Source organism: Lactuca serriola, chromosome 7 (genome assembly GCF_051521515.1).
Source record: "Lactuca serriola cultivar US96UC23 chromosome 7, Lser_US96UC23_V15, whole genome shotgun sequence".
NCBI lineage: Eukaryota > Viridiplantae > Streptophyta > Magnoliopsida > Asterales > Asteraceae > Lactuca > Lactuca serriola.
This window is the reverse complement of record NC_136414.1, coordinates 20,036,658-20,054,820: the sequence shown is the minus strand read 5'-3', so window position 1 is coordinate 20,054,820 and position 18,163 is coordinate 20,036,658. Positions and strand designations below refer to the sequence as shown.

The following is an 18,163-nucleotide window of genomic DNA, read 5'->3' as shown; positions in this document are numbered from 1 at the left end:
AGTCAACGCCTAACTCGACGAGTAGAGACGGGATCCAGGTCAGTCGATTGGACAGGGACTCGGCGAGTTGGCGAGCCAACTCGGTGAGTCGGGTCAACTGAAAGTTGACTCTGAATTTGACTTAGGGCATGATCAGGGGTAAAATGGTCATTTTACCCAAAGGACAGTTAGCAGTGTTTGATTGAGTATGTTGTGGGAATTACAGCCGGAGGATTTCCGGAGCAGCAGCAGCAGTAGACAGTCAGTTCAATATCAGATCAACAGCTATTTCGAGGTGAGTTACCTTCTAATAGCGGTGGGTCTACGGCCACAATGTCGGCCCACCAGTAGGAGTCGTATGTTAGATAATTGTCTTTGTGATATCATCTAGGTTTGCTACTACCTGATATGTTATAAGCTAGCATGATATGTTATATGTGATAGAAGTAGAGATCGGTTGTTAGGACCGAAGGGTAGTTCAGACACCCTAGAAATGTCTGACAGTATGTGATGATATGTTTGCATGCTGGCTTGTTATGTTATATGCGATAGAGGTAGTAGGAGGGGACCAGTCCCCGAGTTCGGTTGTTAGGACCGAAGGGTAGCCCAGACACCCCAGATATGTCTGATAATATGTTATATATGATATATGTGTAAGTAGCAGTAGGGGGATGAAACAGTCCCCGAGGATCGGTTGTCAGGACCGAAGGGTAGTCAGCACCCCAGAATAGCTTGACCCGGGTAGTCAGCACCCCAGAATGGCTTGACACGGGTAGACGGCACCCCAGAATGGCCGCACAGGTAGTCGGCACCCTAGAATGGCCGTACCGGGTAGTCAGGCACCCCAGAATAGCCTGGCAGTATGTATGATATGTGTTGTATGGTATGTGGTATGATGGGGGAACTCACTAAGCTTTGTGCTTACAGTTTACAGTTTTGGTTTCAGGTACCTCTTCATCAAAGGGGAAGGAGATGGCACGGTAGCGGCACATCATGCACACACACTGGTTTCCGCATTTACGAGATATCTCTGGGATTTATACTCTGATATTTCGATTGGTTGTATGATTTGGCTTTTAGACATGGTTTACGTTGTGATGTGGTTTGATCAAACAATGTTTTTAATTATTAATGTTTTCTAAAGTAATGTTTTAAAAATGAAATTTTTGGACGTGAAAATTGGGTCGTTACAAGTTGGTATCAGAGCCCTGGTTTGAGGGATTCGGACACACCTTCGGGGGTGTCTGAACTCAAATCGAGGGATTAAAAGATTTTCCAAAAAGAAAATGTTTTCTAAAGATTGAGAAAAGAGTTTTGAGAAAGAACGAAGTGTGTGATGTGCGCGACCGGCCGAGCTCAAGTAAGTATTCCCCAAAGTACCCATACAAGTTTATGTTATGTTTATCAGCTTTTGTAGAACGACATGCTAGAATAGGACTAAGGTTCTAGGAGTGATGCCTTATGTGCCTGCTTTATATGTTTCAACTGTATGAGAAATTGCATGCTAGTGTTAAGTAGGCAGCAAGTAGGATAGCCTGATTAGGTTATGCCTGATAGTATGAACTTAGCATTGTATGCTAGTGCAGTTCCTGTAAGCAGATAGAGTTGATTGAGATTGTTACCCTTGTCCGAATGCTGCTTGCTTCGTGCTTTGTGGGACTCTGAATAATGGGAGTTAGCCATTAGGTGAATACGACACGTCGCATGTGATCAGGGTTGAATAATCTTAGAGTGCTGGATTTGATCCTATTCCGCAGCTCTTGTCTGAGTCCAACCGTTGTAGGGACGAGTCTGTTACTCGAAGGATTATCTGGGCCTCATCACATGTGATGGTATTCGGGTAATGGCTAATTGGCATTACAAGGAGGCCTGCAGCAGCTGTGTACTAGATGGAGTAGATTCAGAGATTTCCCTAGGGCAAGCCTAGGATGAGTATAGCAGAGGACATCAATAATGAAAGGGATCTGGCGGAGTCGAGGCAGTCCTTGAAGAAGGTACGGATAGATGTGGAAGGTAGTATGGGCAAGCAGAGGATCCGTACCCGAACCAAGGGAGGCCAAGATGAGACCAGGGAACTTGTAGTAGATGTGATCCCTCAAGAAGTATTAGTATCGCTAATAATTGTTATTTATGTATTGCAGAATGGTGGTACTTCGATCGAGGCCGATAGATGGCGGTTCAAGAGAGGGGTCAGGTTCGGGATCAGGTTCCGAGCCGATAAATGAGGGACTACGCGAGTTCATCGCGTCAGAGATCACCAGGGGTATCGTTGAGTCGACCCCCATTATCTTCGGGTCGATCAAGGAAGGGATCATCGAGTTGATAGAGGATCGCCTCAGGGCGTTCAGGAGTGACATGACATCTGGCCAGTCGGGATCTCGCACGTTGTCCTTTAAGGACTTCAGGGGCAGTGGTGCGCCGGATTTCCACGGGGTGAAAGACCCCATTGCTGCCAGGCGATGGATTGCGAACATCGAGTCTGCATAGTTGACTAGCTTCTGCCCCGAGGGGTCGAAGGTGAGGTATGCAGCAGGGTGTTTACGAGACCGAGCTCGAGATTGGTGGGAGTCAGTGGGTGACTCGTTGGGAGCCTCAACTATCGAGGCTATGACCTGGTCGGACTTTGTGACCATGTTCAGGGCAGAGTTTGTGCCGACTGTCGAGCTTCAGCAGTTGGCCAGGGAGTTTTTGGGCATGAGACAGACGACGGAGACTGTGGCGGAGATCACCGCCAAGTTCCGGGAGAGGGCACTGTTGGTGCCCCAGTATGCGGACGATGAGGACATGAGGAGGACCCGCTACCATGACATGCTCCGGGCTGATATCCGGGAGCACGTTAGTTTTTCAGCTTGCCCCACCTTGGACTCCATGATTGCCAGGGCGAGGGAGAGGGAGATAGATTTGGAGCATATCCGGAAACGGAAGTCAGAGGAGGGACAGACAGGAGGGGCTTCGGGGAAGAAGCCCAAGGGATCAGATGGTAGGCTAAAAGGCCAGTCAGGACCGAGCCGCTGCAGGAAATGCGGCAGGCCTCATGAGGGGGCATGTAGACTAGGATCGTCAGGCTGCTATAAGTGCGGCAAGACGGGGAATTTTAGCAGGGATTGTACCGCCCCTGCACCTGTGTTACAGACATCGGAGTTGCTGTGTTTCCACTGCAACCAGAGAGGCCACAAGAAGGCCAATTTTCCCCAGTTGACAGCTATAGCGTCAGTGAAGGCGCCAGCACCAGCGACCCTGCGGATTACGGATGGCCGGCAGGGCAAGGCAGAGGCTCCAGTGGTGAGGAGTCGGGCATTTCAGCTGACTACCAAGGAGGCACGCGCCGCACCCGATGTGGTGACGGGTATGATTCTTTCCCTCTATTTTATTTTATGATGTTATGATATTAATATGTGCTCGGTATATATATATATATATATATATATATATATATATATATATGTTAGGATCGTTGCATGTGAACGGTATCCCAGTTCAGGTGTTGTTCGACTCGGGTGCTACCCGATCGTTTGTTTCTCTTGCGCTTAGCAAGAAGTTCACTGAGTCTTCGTGCATGTTGGATTGCCCTTTGGAGGTAGAGATTGCTGATGAACGATCAGTGCGAGCGTCATCAATTTTCAGGGATTGTGTTCCGAGGTTATTCGAGGAGCGCTTTTTGGTGGATTTGGTACCCATTCCGTTGCGTGGGAACAAAGTGATTATAGGCATGGATTGGTTGAGCCCTAATGGGGCAGTGATAGATTGTGCACAACAGTTAGTACGGGTCAGGACCCCAGGTGGGGGAGAGTTAGTGATACATGGCGAGAGGCCACAGTGTGGACCCACAATCTGTTCGGCAGCGAGGGCTACAATACCTTCAGCAGGGATGCGCAGGGTATATTGCGTACGTGATGGATACCCGGGAGGCGGGTAAGGCGACCGTTAGAGAGGTTCCGGTGGTGCGAGATTTCGTAGATGTATTTCCAGAGGAGCTTCCTGGGATACCTCCGGAGCGACAGGTTGAGTTCAGGATTGACCTCGTTCTTGGTGCGGCTCCGATAGCCAAGGCACCGTATCGGTTGGCTCCTCCTGAGATGCAGGAGTTGTCTACACAGCTGCAGGAGCTGTTAGACAAGGGATTCATTCAACCGAGCAGTTCACCCTGGGGGGCCCCCGATTCTGTTCGTGAAAAAGAAGGACGGGTCGCATAGGATGTGTATAGATTACTGGGAGCTGAACAAGGTAACGGTGAAGAACCGTTACCTACTCCCGAGGATTGATGATCTCTTTGACCAGCTTCAGGGAGCATCTTGTTTCTCCAAGATTGATTTGCATTCGGGTTATCATCAGATGAGGGTCAGGGAGGAGGATACGCAGAAGACCGCGTTTCGGACGCGCTATGGCCATTATGAGTTCGTGGTGATGCCGTTTGGGCTCACCAATGCTCCTGCCGCGTTTATGGACCTCATGAACCGCGTGTGCAGATCGATGCTGGATCGGTCTGTGATAGTTTTCATTGACGGCATCTTGGTTTATTCCAAGACACAGGAGGAGCATGAGGAGCATCTGAGAGAGGTATTGGAGACCCTGAGGAGGGAGAGCTTGTATGCCAAGTTCTCCAAGTGTGAGTTTTGGTTGCACGAGGTGCAATTTCTCGGACACCTTGTCAACCAGAACGGGATTTTGGTCGACCCGGCCAAGGTCGAGGCCGTGATGAGGTGGGTGGTTCCAAAGTCTCCATCTGAGATTCGGAGTTTCGTAGGATTGGCAGGCTACTATCGGAGATTCATTCAGGATTTCTCCAAGATAGTTGTACCCCTGACGCGACTGACGAAGAAAGCCGTGGTCTTTCGTTGGGGACCCGAGCAGCAGGCTACGTTTGAGACACTAAGACAGAGATTGTGCGAGGCGCCAATCATAGCCCTGCCAGAGGGCGTAGAGGATTTTGTGGTTTACTGTGATGCGTCCATTTCAGGGTTGGGCGTGGTACTGATGCAGAGGGGGCATGTCATTGCCTACGCTTCGAGGCAGCTCAAGCCTCACGAGGCGAACTACCCAACGTGTAACGACCCGTTTCCGGTATGATAATTCCTTGGTATTTATTTTGAATTTTTTTTGCAAGAGGGACTCGGCGAGTTCATAGCCTGACTCGCCGAGTAGGGTCGGGATTTCGAGCACGTGATTAGCTGGCGACTCGGCGAGTCCATATTCTGGACTCGGCGAGTCTGTCCGTCTGGGAGAAACCCTAAATCCCCGGGTTGCCCACTATTTAAGCCACCTTATAGCCCCAATCTCGCCTCCTTCACCCTCAAAAAGCTATGAGAAAACCCTAATTCGTTCTTGAGTGATTCTAAGTGATTTTGTGTGCTATTGTGAAGGCTTGAAGAAGGAGAAGAAGAAAGGAGCAAGGAGAAGGATTTCAGAGCAGAGATTCAAGGGAAAGCAAGAGCTCTTTGAGGTATTCTTCAGTTTTCCCTCTCTTTTATGCCTTAAAACCCTTTCTAGATCTTGTTAATGCCTTTCTCAAAGCTTTATGTTGATATGGAAGCTCTCTTATGCCGAGATAACCTTAGATCTGTTCATTTAGGAGTTGTAGAGCCCAGATCTATTGCCTTTATGGAGCTACTTTGCATATTAACCCTAGATCTACCCCTTTTAAGCATCTTTTAGCCTTTATTCCCTTGTTCATGCGTTTGTACACGTAAAATTGGAAACTTTACGTGGTAAATCAGCTTATTGGATTCAGATCTATCATTTGTATGTTTTGGATTCGAGCAGAATCGAGTGTAGAATAGTTGCATGGCGGTGACTCGGTGAGTCGGAAGAACGACTCGGCGAGTCGAGTCGCGAGTCCCCGATTTCTTCCTTTTAAGCGTTGTCGAGTGGGCCCAGTGAGTAGTGGAGTGGACTCAGCGAGTTTGAAAGTAGACTCAGTAATGGAGGGACTCGGCGAGTTGTTCATACAACTCGACGAGTCCAAGGCAATCTTCTTAAGCTCAAGAACAACTCGTCGAGTTGTTCATATGACTCGGCGAGTCGGATGAAGATTGTCGGAGTTCTTGGATCGAATGAGTACTCGTCGAGTCGATGCCATACTCGACGAGTAGCAGCGAGTAGGTCGAGGAGTGAGAATAGGGACTCGGCGAGTTGGCGGCCCAACTCGGCGAGTCAGGTTAACTGTGGGTTGACTTTGGCTGAGAGTTGACCTTGACCAACAGTTGACTTTGACCAAGGGTAAAAGAGTCATTTTTACCCAGTGCAGTGTTTAGTATTTGACTGAGTGTATTTATGGACTTGCAGCCGGGGAGATACTGGAGCAGCAGCAGTTAGCCCTCAGAGTTATTCACTCAGCAGCCAGTTCACGAGGTGAGTTTCCCTTCAGTAGGAACGGGTCTACGGCCACAATGCCGGCCCGTTTAATTATCAGTAGTCCCGGACTTTGGTCTGATGCAGTAGCTAGAGTGCTTGGTGTCTTTGTGATTCAAGCATGTTTGTGTTATGTGTTCCGGACTCTGTTCCGATGCAGTATGCAGTTTATGTGTTTATAATAGTTGTTATGTTTTATGTTATGCCATGATCAGTCAGTTCCGGACTTCGGTCCGATGCAGTTAGTTCCGGACTTCGGTCCGATGCAGTTAGTTCCGGACTTCGGTCCGATGCAGTCAGTTCCGGACTCTGGTCCCATGCAGGGGACAAGGTCCCAGTCAGTTCCGGACTTCGGTCCGATGCAGCTAGTTCCAGACTTCGGTCTGATGCAGTGGGCAAGGCCCAGTATGTGCTTATGTGTATTGTATGGTATGTGGTAGTTTGGGGGAGCTCACTAAGCTTCGTGCTTACAGTTTTAGTTTTGGTTTCAGGTACTTCCGCTAGCAGAGGGAAGAGCTCGGGATGATGGCATCGCACACACCACTGCTTCAGCTTTTATCCTGGGAGTTGATTTAGTTTTTGATTTTTATATGACATGGATATGATACAGTTTCCGCACAGTGTTGTTTTTATTATGTTTGGGATACATCACGTATGGTTTTTATGATATGACACTCAGATTATGGTTTTTGGTTATATTGAAAAATGAAAATTTTGGGTCGTATTTTTGGGTTGTTACACAACGCATGATTTGGAGTTGGGGGCGGTGGTTTTTGCCCTCAAGATTTGGCGGCATTACCTCTACGGGGTTCGATGTACCATCTAAACGGACCACAAGAGTTTGAGGTACCTCATGGATCAGCCGAATCTGAACATGAGGCAGCGTCGGTGGTTGGACGTGGTGAAGGATTATGATTGCGAGATCCTCTACCACCCGGGGAAGGCCAATGTGGTGTCCGATGCGCTTAGCCGCAAGGCGGTGCCGATCAGGGATATTTGCATGAGGATGACCGTAGTGACTCCCCTGTTGGAGCAGATTCGGGAGGCTCAACAGGAGGCTATCAAGGAGGAGCATCGGAAGAGCGAGCGTGTGGTGGGTCAGGCTTCCTCCTTCGATTATGATAGCCGAGGACTATTGACACTACACCGTAGGGTGTGGGTGCCGTATCACGGAGGCGTGCGCCAGATCTTGATGGAGGAGGCGCACAAATCCCAATTCTCTATTCATCCAGGGGCGACGGAGATGTATAGGGATCTTCGTCCAGATTATTGGTGGCCCTGCATGAAACGGGATGTGGCATGGTACGTCGAGCGGTGCTTGACCTGCAGGAAGGTCAAGGTCGAACATCAGAGACCGCATGGCAAGATGCAGCCGTTGGACATCCCGTTGTGGAAATGGGAAGATATCACGATGGATTTTATCACGAAGCTTCCCAGGACTGCGCGTGGAGTAGATACGATTTGGGTCATCGTGGATCGATTGACCAAGAGTGCTCACTTTATCCCGATTCAGGAGAATATATCGGCCGAGAAATTGGCTGACATCTATATCAGGGAGATCGTGACGCGGCACGGGGTGCCAGCATCGGTTATCTCGGACAAGGATGTGTGTTTTACTTCCAGGTTTTGGAAGAGATTTCATGACGAGTTGGGCACTCGTTTGCATTTTAGCACCGCCTTTCACCCGCAGACGGATGGTCAGAGCGAGCGGACCATCCAGACTTTGGAGGATATGTTGCGGGCATGTGTGTTAGATTTCGGTGGTAGCTGGGATACCTATCTTTCCTTGGCCGAGTTCTCATACAAGAACAGCTACCACGCGAGTATTGACCGTCCCCCATTCAAGATGTTGTACGGTCGGAGGTGCAGGACCCCGATATGCTGGGGTGAAGTTGGCCAGAGAGTCATGGGGAGCACCGAGGTGGTTCTCAAGATGACCGAGAGGATCCAGCAGGTTCGGAGCAGGCTTCAGACTGCTCAGAGTCGATAGAAAAGTTACGCCGACAAGCGTCGATCCGACTTGGAGTTCCAAGTCAGGGATATGGTTCTCCTGAATGTGTCGCCTTGGAAAGACGTCATTCGATTCAGGAAGCGGGGCAAGTTGGGCCCGAGATTCATCGGACCGTTCAGAGTTGTAGCCCGGGTGGGAAAGGTGGCGTATAGGCTGGATCTGCCAGTCGAGCTCAGCCAGATCCACAACACTTTCCATGTTTCTCAGCTGCGAAAGTGCCTAGTGGACGATTCAGCAGTAGTGCCGTTAGAGGATATACTGGTTGATGACAGCCTGAATTACATTGAGCGCCCAGTCGCAATCCTCGACAGGAAGTCGAAGGATTTGAGGAACAAGAGTGTGGAGCTAGTAAAGGTGCAATGGCAGCACCGCAAGGGTTCAGAATGGAATTGGGAGCCGGAAGAAGAAATGATGGAGCATTACCCCGAGCTGTTTCAGGATCAAGCGGTAGACTTCGGGGACGAAGTCTAAAATAAGTGGGGGAGATTTGTAGCACCTGGTTCCTGGTACGTTAATCTTATTTGAGTGTTTTCCATTTTTAGCCTTGGATTCGGCGATTCATAGGTCCGACTCGCCGAGTAGAGACGGGACCCGGGACACGTTTAAGTAGGCGACTCCGGCGAGTCCATATCCTGGACTCGGCGAGTCACCGCTGTTGGATGAAACCCTAAGTTTCAGGGGTTTGCACCCTATTTAAGCACTCATTTCCGCCCCAAGCCAGCCCCCATTCACCCTCAGAGCCCTATACCTCGTTCAAGCCTTGTTTCTTGTGGATTTGAAGCCTTTGGTGTGTTCTTTTGAAGCTTTGGAGTGAGAAGGAGAGGAGATCAAGAAGGAGAAGAGGAGGTCAAGCACCTTTGAGCAATCTCAGAGTGTTCACTAAGGTATGGCTCGTTTCCCCCATGTTTTCATACTTATGGCTCCATTAAAGCCCTTTTTGATCCATTTCCAAGCTTATGTATGCTTGTGGACTCGTAATAAGCTGGGTAACTTCTAGATCTAGGTGAGATCGAGCTCCAGGAGCTTGGATCTACTGCCTTTATGGACCCATGTTGCATGTACACCCTAGATCTACCCTTTTTGGTGCATTTTGAGCCCTAAAACCCTCATTAGTGAGTATCTACACGTAAAGTTGGAAACTTTACGTGTTATTCATGCTCTAGGAACCCAGATCTGTGGATAACATAAGATGGATTCAAGCAAAATCGACCATATAGAGACTGCATGGTAGCGACTCGGCGAGTCGTTCATCTGACTCGGCGAGTCTGCTCGCGAGTCTCCGAGTTTGTCCCCTTTTCGTTGTGTCGAGTAGAGTAGTGAGTCACGGGGTGTGACTCAGTGAGTTGGAAGCCGAACTCATCCATGAAGGAACTCGGCGAGTCATTGCCCTGACTCGACAAGTTCAAGGCAATCTCCTTAGATCAAGATCAGACTCGGCTAGTTGTTCATACAACTCGGCGAGTCGCAACATAAGTGTTCATCAGATGAAGATGAACTCGGCGAGTTGTTCATACAACTCGGCGAGTAGGATGAAGGACTTGAACATCAGTTTGGAAGGAGAACTCGTCGAGTCAACGCCTAACTCGACGAGTAGGGACGGGATCCAGGTCAGTCGATTGGACAGGGACTCGGTGAGTTGGCGAGCCAACTCGGTGAGTTGGGTTAACTGAAAGTTGACTCTGACTTTGACTTAGGGCATGATCAGGGGTAAAATGGTCATTTTACCCAAAGGACAGTTAGCAATGTTTGATTGAGTATGTTGTGGGAATTACAGCCGGAGGATTTCTGGAGCAGCAGCAACAGCAGTAGACAGTCAGTTCCTGATCAGATCAGCAGCTATTTCGAGGTGAGTTACCTTCCAGTAGCGGTGGGTCTACGACCATAATGCCGGCCCACCAGTAGGAGTCGTATGTTAGATGATTGTCTTTGTGATATCATCTAGGTTTGCTACTACCTGATATGTTATATGCTAGCATGATATGTTATATGTGATAGAAGTAGAGATCAGTTGTTAGGACCGAAGGGTAGTTCAGACACCCCAGAAATGTCTGACAGTATGTGATGATATGTTTGCATGCTGGCTTATTATGTTATATGCGATAGAGGTAGTAGGAGGGGACCAGTCCCCGAGTTCGGTTGTTAGGACCGAAGGGTAGCCCAGACACCCCAGATATGTCTGATAATATGTTATGTATGATATATGTGTAAGTAGCAGTAGGGGGTGAAACAGTCCTCGAGGATCGATTGTCAGGACCGACGGGTAGTCAGCACCCCAGAATAGCTTGACCCGGGTAGTCAGCACCCCAGAATGGCTTGACACGGGTAGACGGCACCCCAGAATGGCCGCACGGGTAGTCGGCACCCCAGAATGGCCGTACCGGGTAGTCAGGCACCCCAGAATAGCCTGGCAATATGTATGATATGTGTTGTATGGTATGTGGTACGATGGGGGAACTCACTAAGCTTTGTGCTTACAGTTTACTGTTTTGGTTTCAGGTACCTCTTCATCAAAGGGGAAGGAGCTGGCGCGGTAGCGGCACATCATGCACACACACTGATTTCCGCATTTACGAGATTTCTCTGGGATTTATACTCTGATATTTCGATTGGTTGTATGATTTGGCTTTTAGACATGGTTTACGTTGTGATGTGGTTTGATCAAACAATGTTTTTAATTATTAATGTTTTCTAAAGTAATGTTTTAAAAACGAAATTGTTGGACGTGAAAATTGGGTCGTTATAGTGTTCATCTGAAAGTGATATTTGGGGTAAATTGATTTGGATTTTTAGGGTAAAACGATTGGATTTTTGGGGTAAATCTATTTGGAATTTTGGTTATCATCTTCATAAATGTTGGTTATGATGTTGGCTTATTCTTGAAAGTAGATAGATAATTCTGGTTTACTCCTGAAAGTGCAATTCTAATTTTATTTCTGTTGGATCAAAATGAATTAATGCAAGAAACTTACTGCATTCATGACATATTTCATGTCTAAGAGAGTAAAACCACTTTGATGGATCAAGCCTCCGATTAATGATAAATAGGACAATAAAATGAGACTTTTATGTGCAGTAAATGCAAACTTTATAAACCATCCATCATTTTTTACAAAGATAATACTAAGCGATATATACACGACGAAGCATAACAATGTTTACTATAACATTTCAACGTTTCATGCACCAATTGACTGTTATACCCAAATTGCCCCTATTAACCATAATTAACTGTTTCAACTCATTACTAATGTGTTTTACTTATGAAGTTATGGAGATTTGCCTGGTTTTACTTCTGAAATTCAAGCTTATATTAGTGATGTAATTGAATGTATGAGGTTGTGACAACAGGGGGAATATGAGGATATTGCAATCGTAAGTAAGAGGTTGCGATATGAAAGAATATGGGCTGCAATCATAATTAACTTCAACCTGATCTGTTGTATTGTATTGAAATTTAGAACTAAGGTCAATATTATCTATTTAAAATGTTTTTTAATTATAGTGATTTAAGATTATGAAAAAGAATTTTAAATTAATAAAAGTTATCAAAAAAACCGATTTGGGTATATATGATATTACAAAACATTAAAAAGGGCAAATATGATATTTAGAGTTTAGACCGGGGAAATACGATATTTAAATGTTTAACAAAGGCATATACGGAATTCTACATTATTTTGATATTTTACAAAGATGCCATTTTATATAATTTAAATGTTTTAATAGCTTCATTTACTTTTGCCGAACATTCGTATACAAATAAAAATTATAGCTTTCAACTTACATGTAACTAATAGCCACCCTCTACCAAATCCACAAGTAAGGGTGTTCGTTTGGATGAATCGGTTCGATCCAATCTACTCAAGTGAATTAAAATTGATTTTAGTTTTCAAAATATGTATCCGAATAATCGAAACTAAATTTAAATCCAATCAAATCAGATCCAGTTACAATTTAGTTGGATCGATTTTTATTATTTGGTTTTCAAAAACTGAAACATTTTAAAATGACATATAATTGTAATATTATCCAATTTTACAAAAGAAACAAAGACATATTATTTAGTTGTGCTTTAAAATTTATAAACTACTTAGAATGTATATTATAATTTAATAATTAATAGATAAAAATCTTTTGAAAGAAAATGAATATTACTGTTTTTTATTAGGAGAAACTTTTGAATCTATTTGAAAAAATATATTACATAATTAATAAATAGTTATAGATATATTATAAATAAATAATTAGTAGATTGTTATTCTGTTTTTATTTTATAAACTAAAATTAATCCGAAATCAAAAATAATAATTCATTTTTGTTGAAAACTATTTCAAAAATCCGAATATTCAAACCAAATTGTCCGATGTAAATTATCCAATTGAAAAATTGTACTCCAACAAGTGCTGTAACTTTTGCTAATATTTAGTTCCCACTTGGGTAAAAAAAAATGCTAAGTTTATAATTTTTTTTTTATCGAAATAACCCAAGTAACTTAAAATTAGGACAAAACTTCAAAAATGGTCCCTATGGTTTTCAAAAATATCAAGTTTAGTCCTTAAGTTCAAAAAACCTCACAGATGGTCCCTGTGGTTTCAAAACTTTTAACAAATGGTCCTTCCGTCTAACTCCGTCAGCTTTCTACCGTTAAGTGAGGGGCATTTTCGTCATTTCAATACACAGGGACCATTTATGAAGTTTTCTATTACTTTTAACAAAAAAAAAAAGAAAAAATAAATAAAACTTAATATGCAAGGGGTCCCACCCCACCCCATCTCTCTCTCTCTCTCTCTCTCTCTCTCAACCAAAAAACATCTTCTGACCTTCTACTTTCCGAGAATCTCCTTTTTCCCACAAGCCTATTGATGAAACTTCCTCACAAAAACTAGAAATTCTGATCTTCATGACCAAATATCTCTGCAGAGAAGCCTCGATCTTTGAACTGGGAGTTTAGGTAGCGAAACTGGCAGCAACACGAGCGGGGATGACCCCATTTTTGCCTTCCCATCATCGACTTTATTAGTCAAAAGGAGTCGGAGAGATTAGGTGGAGTCCAAGATGGTGCTTTCACGAAGATTTCCACCTCCATTAACGACGATGAGTGAGTCTAAATCGAATTGCTTAATTACTCAATTAAGTTCACTCAATTCTAGGGTTTCTTTATCGGTAAATTTCTTCAATCGAATTGGTCAATTACTGTGTATTGATCAATTAGACGATTACAGTTGAATTCTGTTGCAATTCTTAGCATATCCAGAGATAATCTCTAGATGATTACTTGATTAGTTACCATTTTTTGTGGCTACTTCTCTTTAGAGCTCAATTTGCATCAAAATTAGTTTCTGCGTTGATTTATCTTCATTATCTGTGTTTCTAGGGTTTATACGTTACAAATCGGAAGCAATGGATGACGGAGAACTCGATTTCTCCAACCACGAGATATTTGTGGGTGATATCCCGAGCAGTGGTTCCATGAACAGCTTCTTCGATGAAATCTTCAACGACACACACACACGTGTACTCATAAGCACACATGTAACCCTCCGGGACCTGATTACCATGTCCACACCAAAATCCTACTTGCTACGAGCGATGACGACAAAACCCCTATAGAAGACACCGCTGAATCCTCCAACAAAAAAGGTAAGAATCGTCCATCAGGAAACCGGGAAGCTGTGAGAAAGTATCGTGAAAAGAAGAAGGCGTGTGCTGCTTCATTAGAAGACGAAGTAGTTAGATTGACAGCATTGAATCAACAATTGATGAGAAGAGTTCAGAGTCAAGTAGGATTAGAAGCAGAAGTAGCGAGGCAAAAAAGTTTGCTTGTGGACATTAGAGGGAGAATCGATGGAGAAATCAGATCTTTTCCTTATCAAAAACGCCACCATCCGGTGGGTAATCAGAATTGGTAATGGCAAGATGGAGGCAAAAACCTGAAGAGAGAGAGAGAGAGAGAGAGAGAGAGAGAGAGAGAGATGGGACCCCTTGCATATTATATTTTATTTATTTATTATTTATTTAAAAAAAAAGGAATACAAAACCTCATAAATGGTCCCTGAGAAGTGAAATGACAAAAATGTCCCTGACTTAACGGCTAAATGGTAACGGAGTTAGCCGGAAGGACCAAATGTTAAAAGTTTTGAAACCACAGGGACGATCCGTGAGGTTTTTTGAACTTAGGGACTAAACTTGATATTTTTGAAAACCACAGGGACCATTTTTGAAGTTTTGTCTAAAATTAGTTATGCGTATATCATTTATTAATAATTAATAATTTAATTTGCTTAGTTAATAAAAAATAGTTAGCTTGATTAAAAAACATATATTAAAAAAAGATGTTTCTATGAAGAGAATATTTTATACTTATTCAAGAAAATCACATTTAACTTTTCTTTCACTGATATCCAAGAAATCCAGATTTAACTAAGCCATCAAAAGTTGCAAATTCTACCAAAGAGAATGTGAAAAGAAGTGACATACAAATTGAAACCTAAAAAGAAAAATAAATATCGATCTTGAGAATTTTCCCTTCCATTTTCATCTCAAGAAAGATTTGAAAAACCTGTATTTGGGTATCCATAACTTCTCACTAAAATAGTAAAATCTGTCTCCTTTATCCCCAATTTTGTTTAAGCTAGTAGAGACGTAACCCAAGCTCCAAATCACAAATACTCTCATTTTCGTTATACATGAATCAATCTAAGACATAAATCAAGTTCGTTTTCTAGTAAATGTTTATTGGGATTTGTAAATATGGAGCAAAAACAGCAGCACAAGATGCATACGATGAAGAAAAAAGTGCTGGGGTTCAAGATAGCTTCGAATCGAAGCCGTTTAGCATTTGGGATTCTTCTCGCATTCTTCATTCTCATGAATTTCTGGATGCTTTCTCGGATCCAAGATTCGGGTCCTGTTAAAGGCCTCAAATTGCGGTTCTTGAAATCGAACTCCTCCACAGTCTCGCTTCCGGTAATTTAATCAATAATTGTTTCTCTCATTCTTTACGATTGTCGGTAGATCTTTGATCCTCCATGTTGAATTGTGCTAAAACCCCACTAATTTGGGTAAAAATTTGGATTATTTCAATTGGGAATAACTAATTCCGTTCGATTGGTAGTCTAATCAATCCGTCATAGTTTTATAGATCATTGATAGTTTGAGCTGAAATTGAATGTTCTAATGGCGTTCTTCTTCTGCATTTTGCTGTATAATCGAATTAAGATCTTGTTTTAGCTTGATTCCGGTTTTCAACTTTCAGGAAGAACTGAGAAAGATTAGTAAAGGAAAGAAGCCACATAAAACCGCTTATGCAAGGCTGTTGTATAAAGCTGCTCATGCATTAGCAGAAGTAAGTGATTACTTAAACCTTCAACATTTTGTTATAAAAATATGTTTTTCTCATATTTTGTTGCTTATTATTGTTATTTTCAGAATCAATACAAATCTATCGAGCCCAAAGATTTATGGTTGGAACCCTATCACGCTGTTGCTGCATCATGGCAACCTTGTTCTGATCAACGTGTTTGGAAACCAAGTGGTGAATTTTCTCTCTTTTTGATATTCAAATAATCAAAACTTACATGATTTACTTTGTATTTTAGGGGATATATCTTTTATTTTGTTGTGTTTCACTTCATATTGTTCAGAGGGAAACAATGGTTACATAATGGTTACTGCAAATGGTGGCATAAATCAGCAACGTGTAGCTGTAAGTTATGTTTAATTTCACTAATTCAATGTTTTTTCATTTGTAACAATTTGCAAGAACGATTTTTTTTTCGGGTTTATTTGTAACAGGTCTGCAATATTGTTGCAGTTGCAAGATTACTTAATGCAACTCTAGTTATCCCAAGCTTTATGTTCAGTAGCGTTTGGAGAGATATTAGGTAATAACTCGAGTTGGGTTAAATGCACAAAATAACAAAATACTTTCATTTATATGTTTATTTATAGGCTATAACATTCTATTTTCATTGTTTTCTGCTTTATTGCTAGTATCATTGCTGTGTTTCATTTGTTTCTACAACATTGAACTTTAAATAATAATCCTCATTAAAGTCAAATATTGTATTTTTGTAGTCAATTTGGAGATATCTATCAGGAGGACTATTTTATCGACTACATGAAACCTGATATTCGTATAGTGAAGGAATTGCCAAAGGAATTAAAGTCATTGGATCTTGAAGCCATTGGTAGTGTGGTGAGTGATTTATGGATTTATCACTCTTAAAATTGTCAATTTTGCTAACAAATATATGATTTTTTTTTTCTGAAAACTATGATAGGTGACGGATGTTGATATTGCAAAAGAGGCAAAACCCAGTTTTTATTTGAAATATATTCTTCCACTTTTAATGAAGAATCGAGTCGTTCACTTTGTGGGATTTGGGAATCGATTGGCGTCTGATCCAATACCATATCACTTGCAGGTATTAGATAATCTAATCGTTGGTATAATGACTATGGTTAATCTATTGGTAAATTCATGTATTCAAGATAGATTTGCTTAAATGGTTTTTTGTAATTTGGGGATTTGAAACAGAGACTCCGATGTAGATGTAATTTTCATGCGCTTCAGTTTACTCCAAAAATTCAAGCAACAGCTGCTTTGCTCATTCAAAGAATGCGTCAAAATGCGTCGCATTCGGGATTATTGGATGAAAATCTAGTAGGATCGTTTGCAAAATCAAAGGGAAAAATTAAAAAAGATTTTCGATACTTGGGTTTACATCTGAGGTTTGAAATCGACATGGTGGCTCATTCGTTATGTGATTTTGGTGGGGGTGAAGAAGAAAGGAAGGAGCTTGAAGCATATCGTGAAATCCATTTTCCCGGATTAACGGAGCTCAAGAACACCACCAAGTATGAATTCGTCTGTTCGTACTTGTATGAATTACGCTCGAAACCCTAAAATCTCCCTTTGAATCCGATTTCAGGTCACCCTCTCCGGAAAGACTTAAAGCAGATGGTTTATGTCCATTAATGCCGGAAGAAACCGTGCTTATGCTTGCTGGACTTGGTTTCAAGCGCGAAACACGAATCTTTCTAGCAGGTGCACAGATTTATGGAGGAAAATCGAGATTAAAAGCTTTAACCACTCTGTTTCCTAATATGGTCACTAAAGAAAACCTGCTTTCATCATCGGAAATCCAACCATTCTTGAACTTCTCGTCTCAGGTAAATCGATCATCTATTTCTCTTTCAAAACTACAAATTTACCCTAATTTGAGAAAAGTTATTATAAAAAGGAAGAATGAAATCACCCATCTACTTTTTTTTTGCCCTAATTCGAGAATTTTCCATCGGTTTCAAATTCTTTCTTATTTTTTGCAGCTAGCGGCGCTAGATTTTATAACGTGTACAGCATCCGATGTATTCGCCATGACCGATTCAGGAAGTCAGCTATCATCTTTGGTATCGGGTTACAGAGTATACTACGGTGGCGGGAAAATGCCGACGATTCGACCAAATAAACGCAGACTTGCAGACATATTTTTGAAGAACAATACGATCGAGTGGAAGATGTTCGAGACCCGAATTAGAAAAGCGGTTAGACAAAACAAACGGGTCTTCGCCCGACCCGTGGGAAGGAGTGTATATAGATACCCTCGTTGCAGTGAATGTATGTGCAATACACAAGAAGCTACTTTACATATTCGCCCTCGATAATTGTTGTAATCATTTCTTTCTCTCTCATTCGTTTATTACATTAATCTTTCACCATTTGTATGTTATATGATGAGATAGGTTCTAATCATTGAGATACAATGAATGTAAAAGTAATATTTTTATATAAAGATAACAAACACCTTTATTCTTACATAATCA

At 42.8% G+C, this 18,163-nt stretch overlaps 1 protein-coding gene and 1 pseudogene across 1 annotated transcript; both read left to right on the top strand.

Moving 5' to 3' along the window:
- Window positions 1-13,738: 13,738 nt before the first annotated feature.
- LOC145061720 (basic leucine zipper 19-like) lies at window positions 13,739-14,571 on the top strand (annotated as a pseudogene).
- A 180-nt stretch (window positions 14,572-14,751) lies between these two features.
- Window positions 14,752-18,160, top strand: LOC145061719 (O-fucosyltransferase 15-like). Its single transcript, XM_079009260.1, has 10 exons — window positions 14,752-15,304; window positions 15,594-15,683; window positions 15,767-15,872; window positions 15,982-16,043; window positions 16,133-16,221; window positions 16,415-16,535; window positions 16,621-16,764; window positions 16,878-17,197; window positions 17,272-17,512; window positions 17,669-18,160. Exons 1-10 carry the CDS (start codon window positions 15,089-15,091, stop codon window positions 18,002-18,004), a joined length of 1,725 nt encoding a protein of 574 aa, XP_078865386.1. The 5' UTR covers window positions 14,752-15,088; the 3' UTR covers window positions 18,005-18,160.
- Window positions 18,161-18,163: the final 3 nt, after the last annotated feature.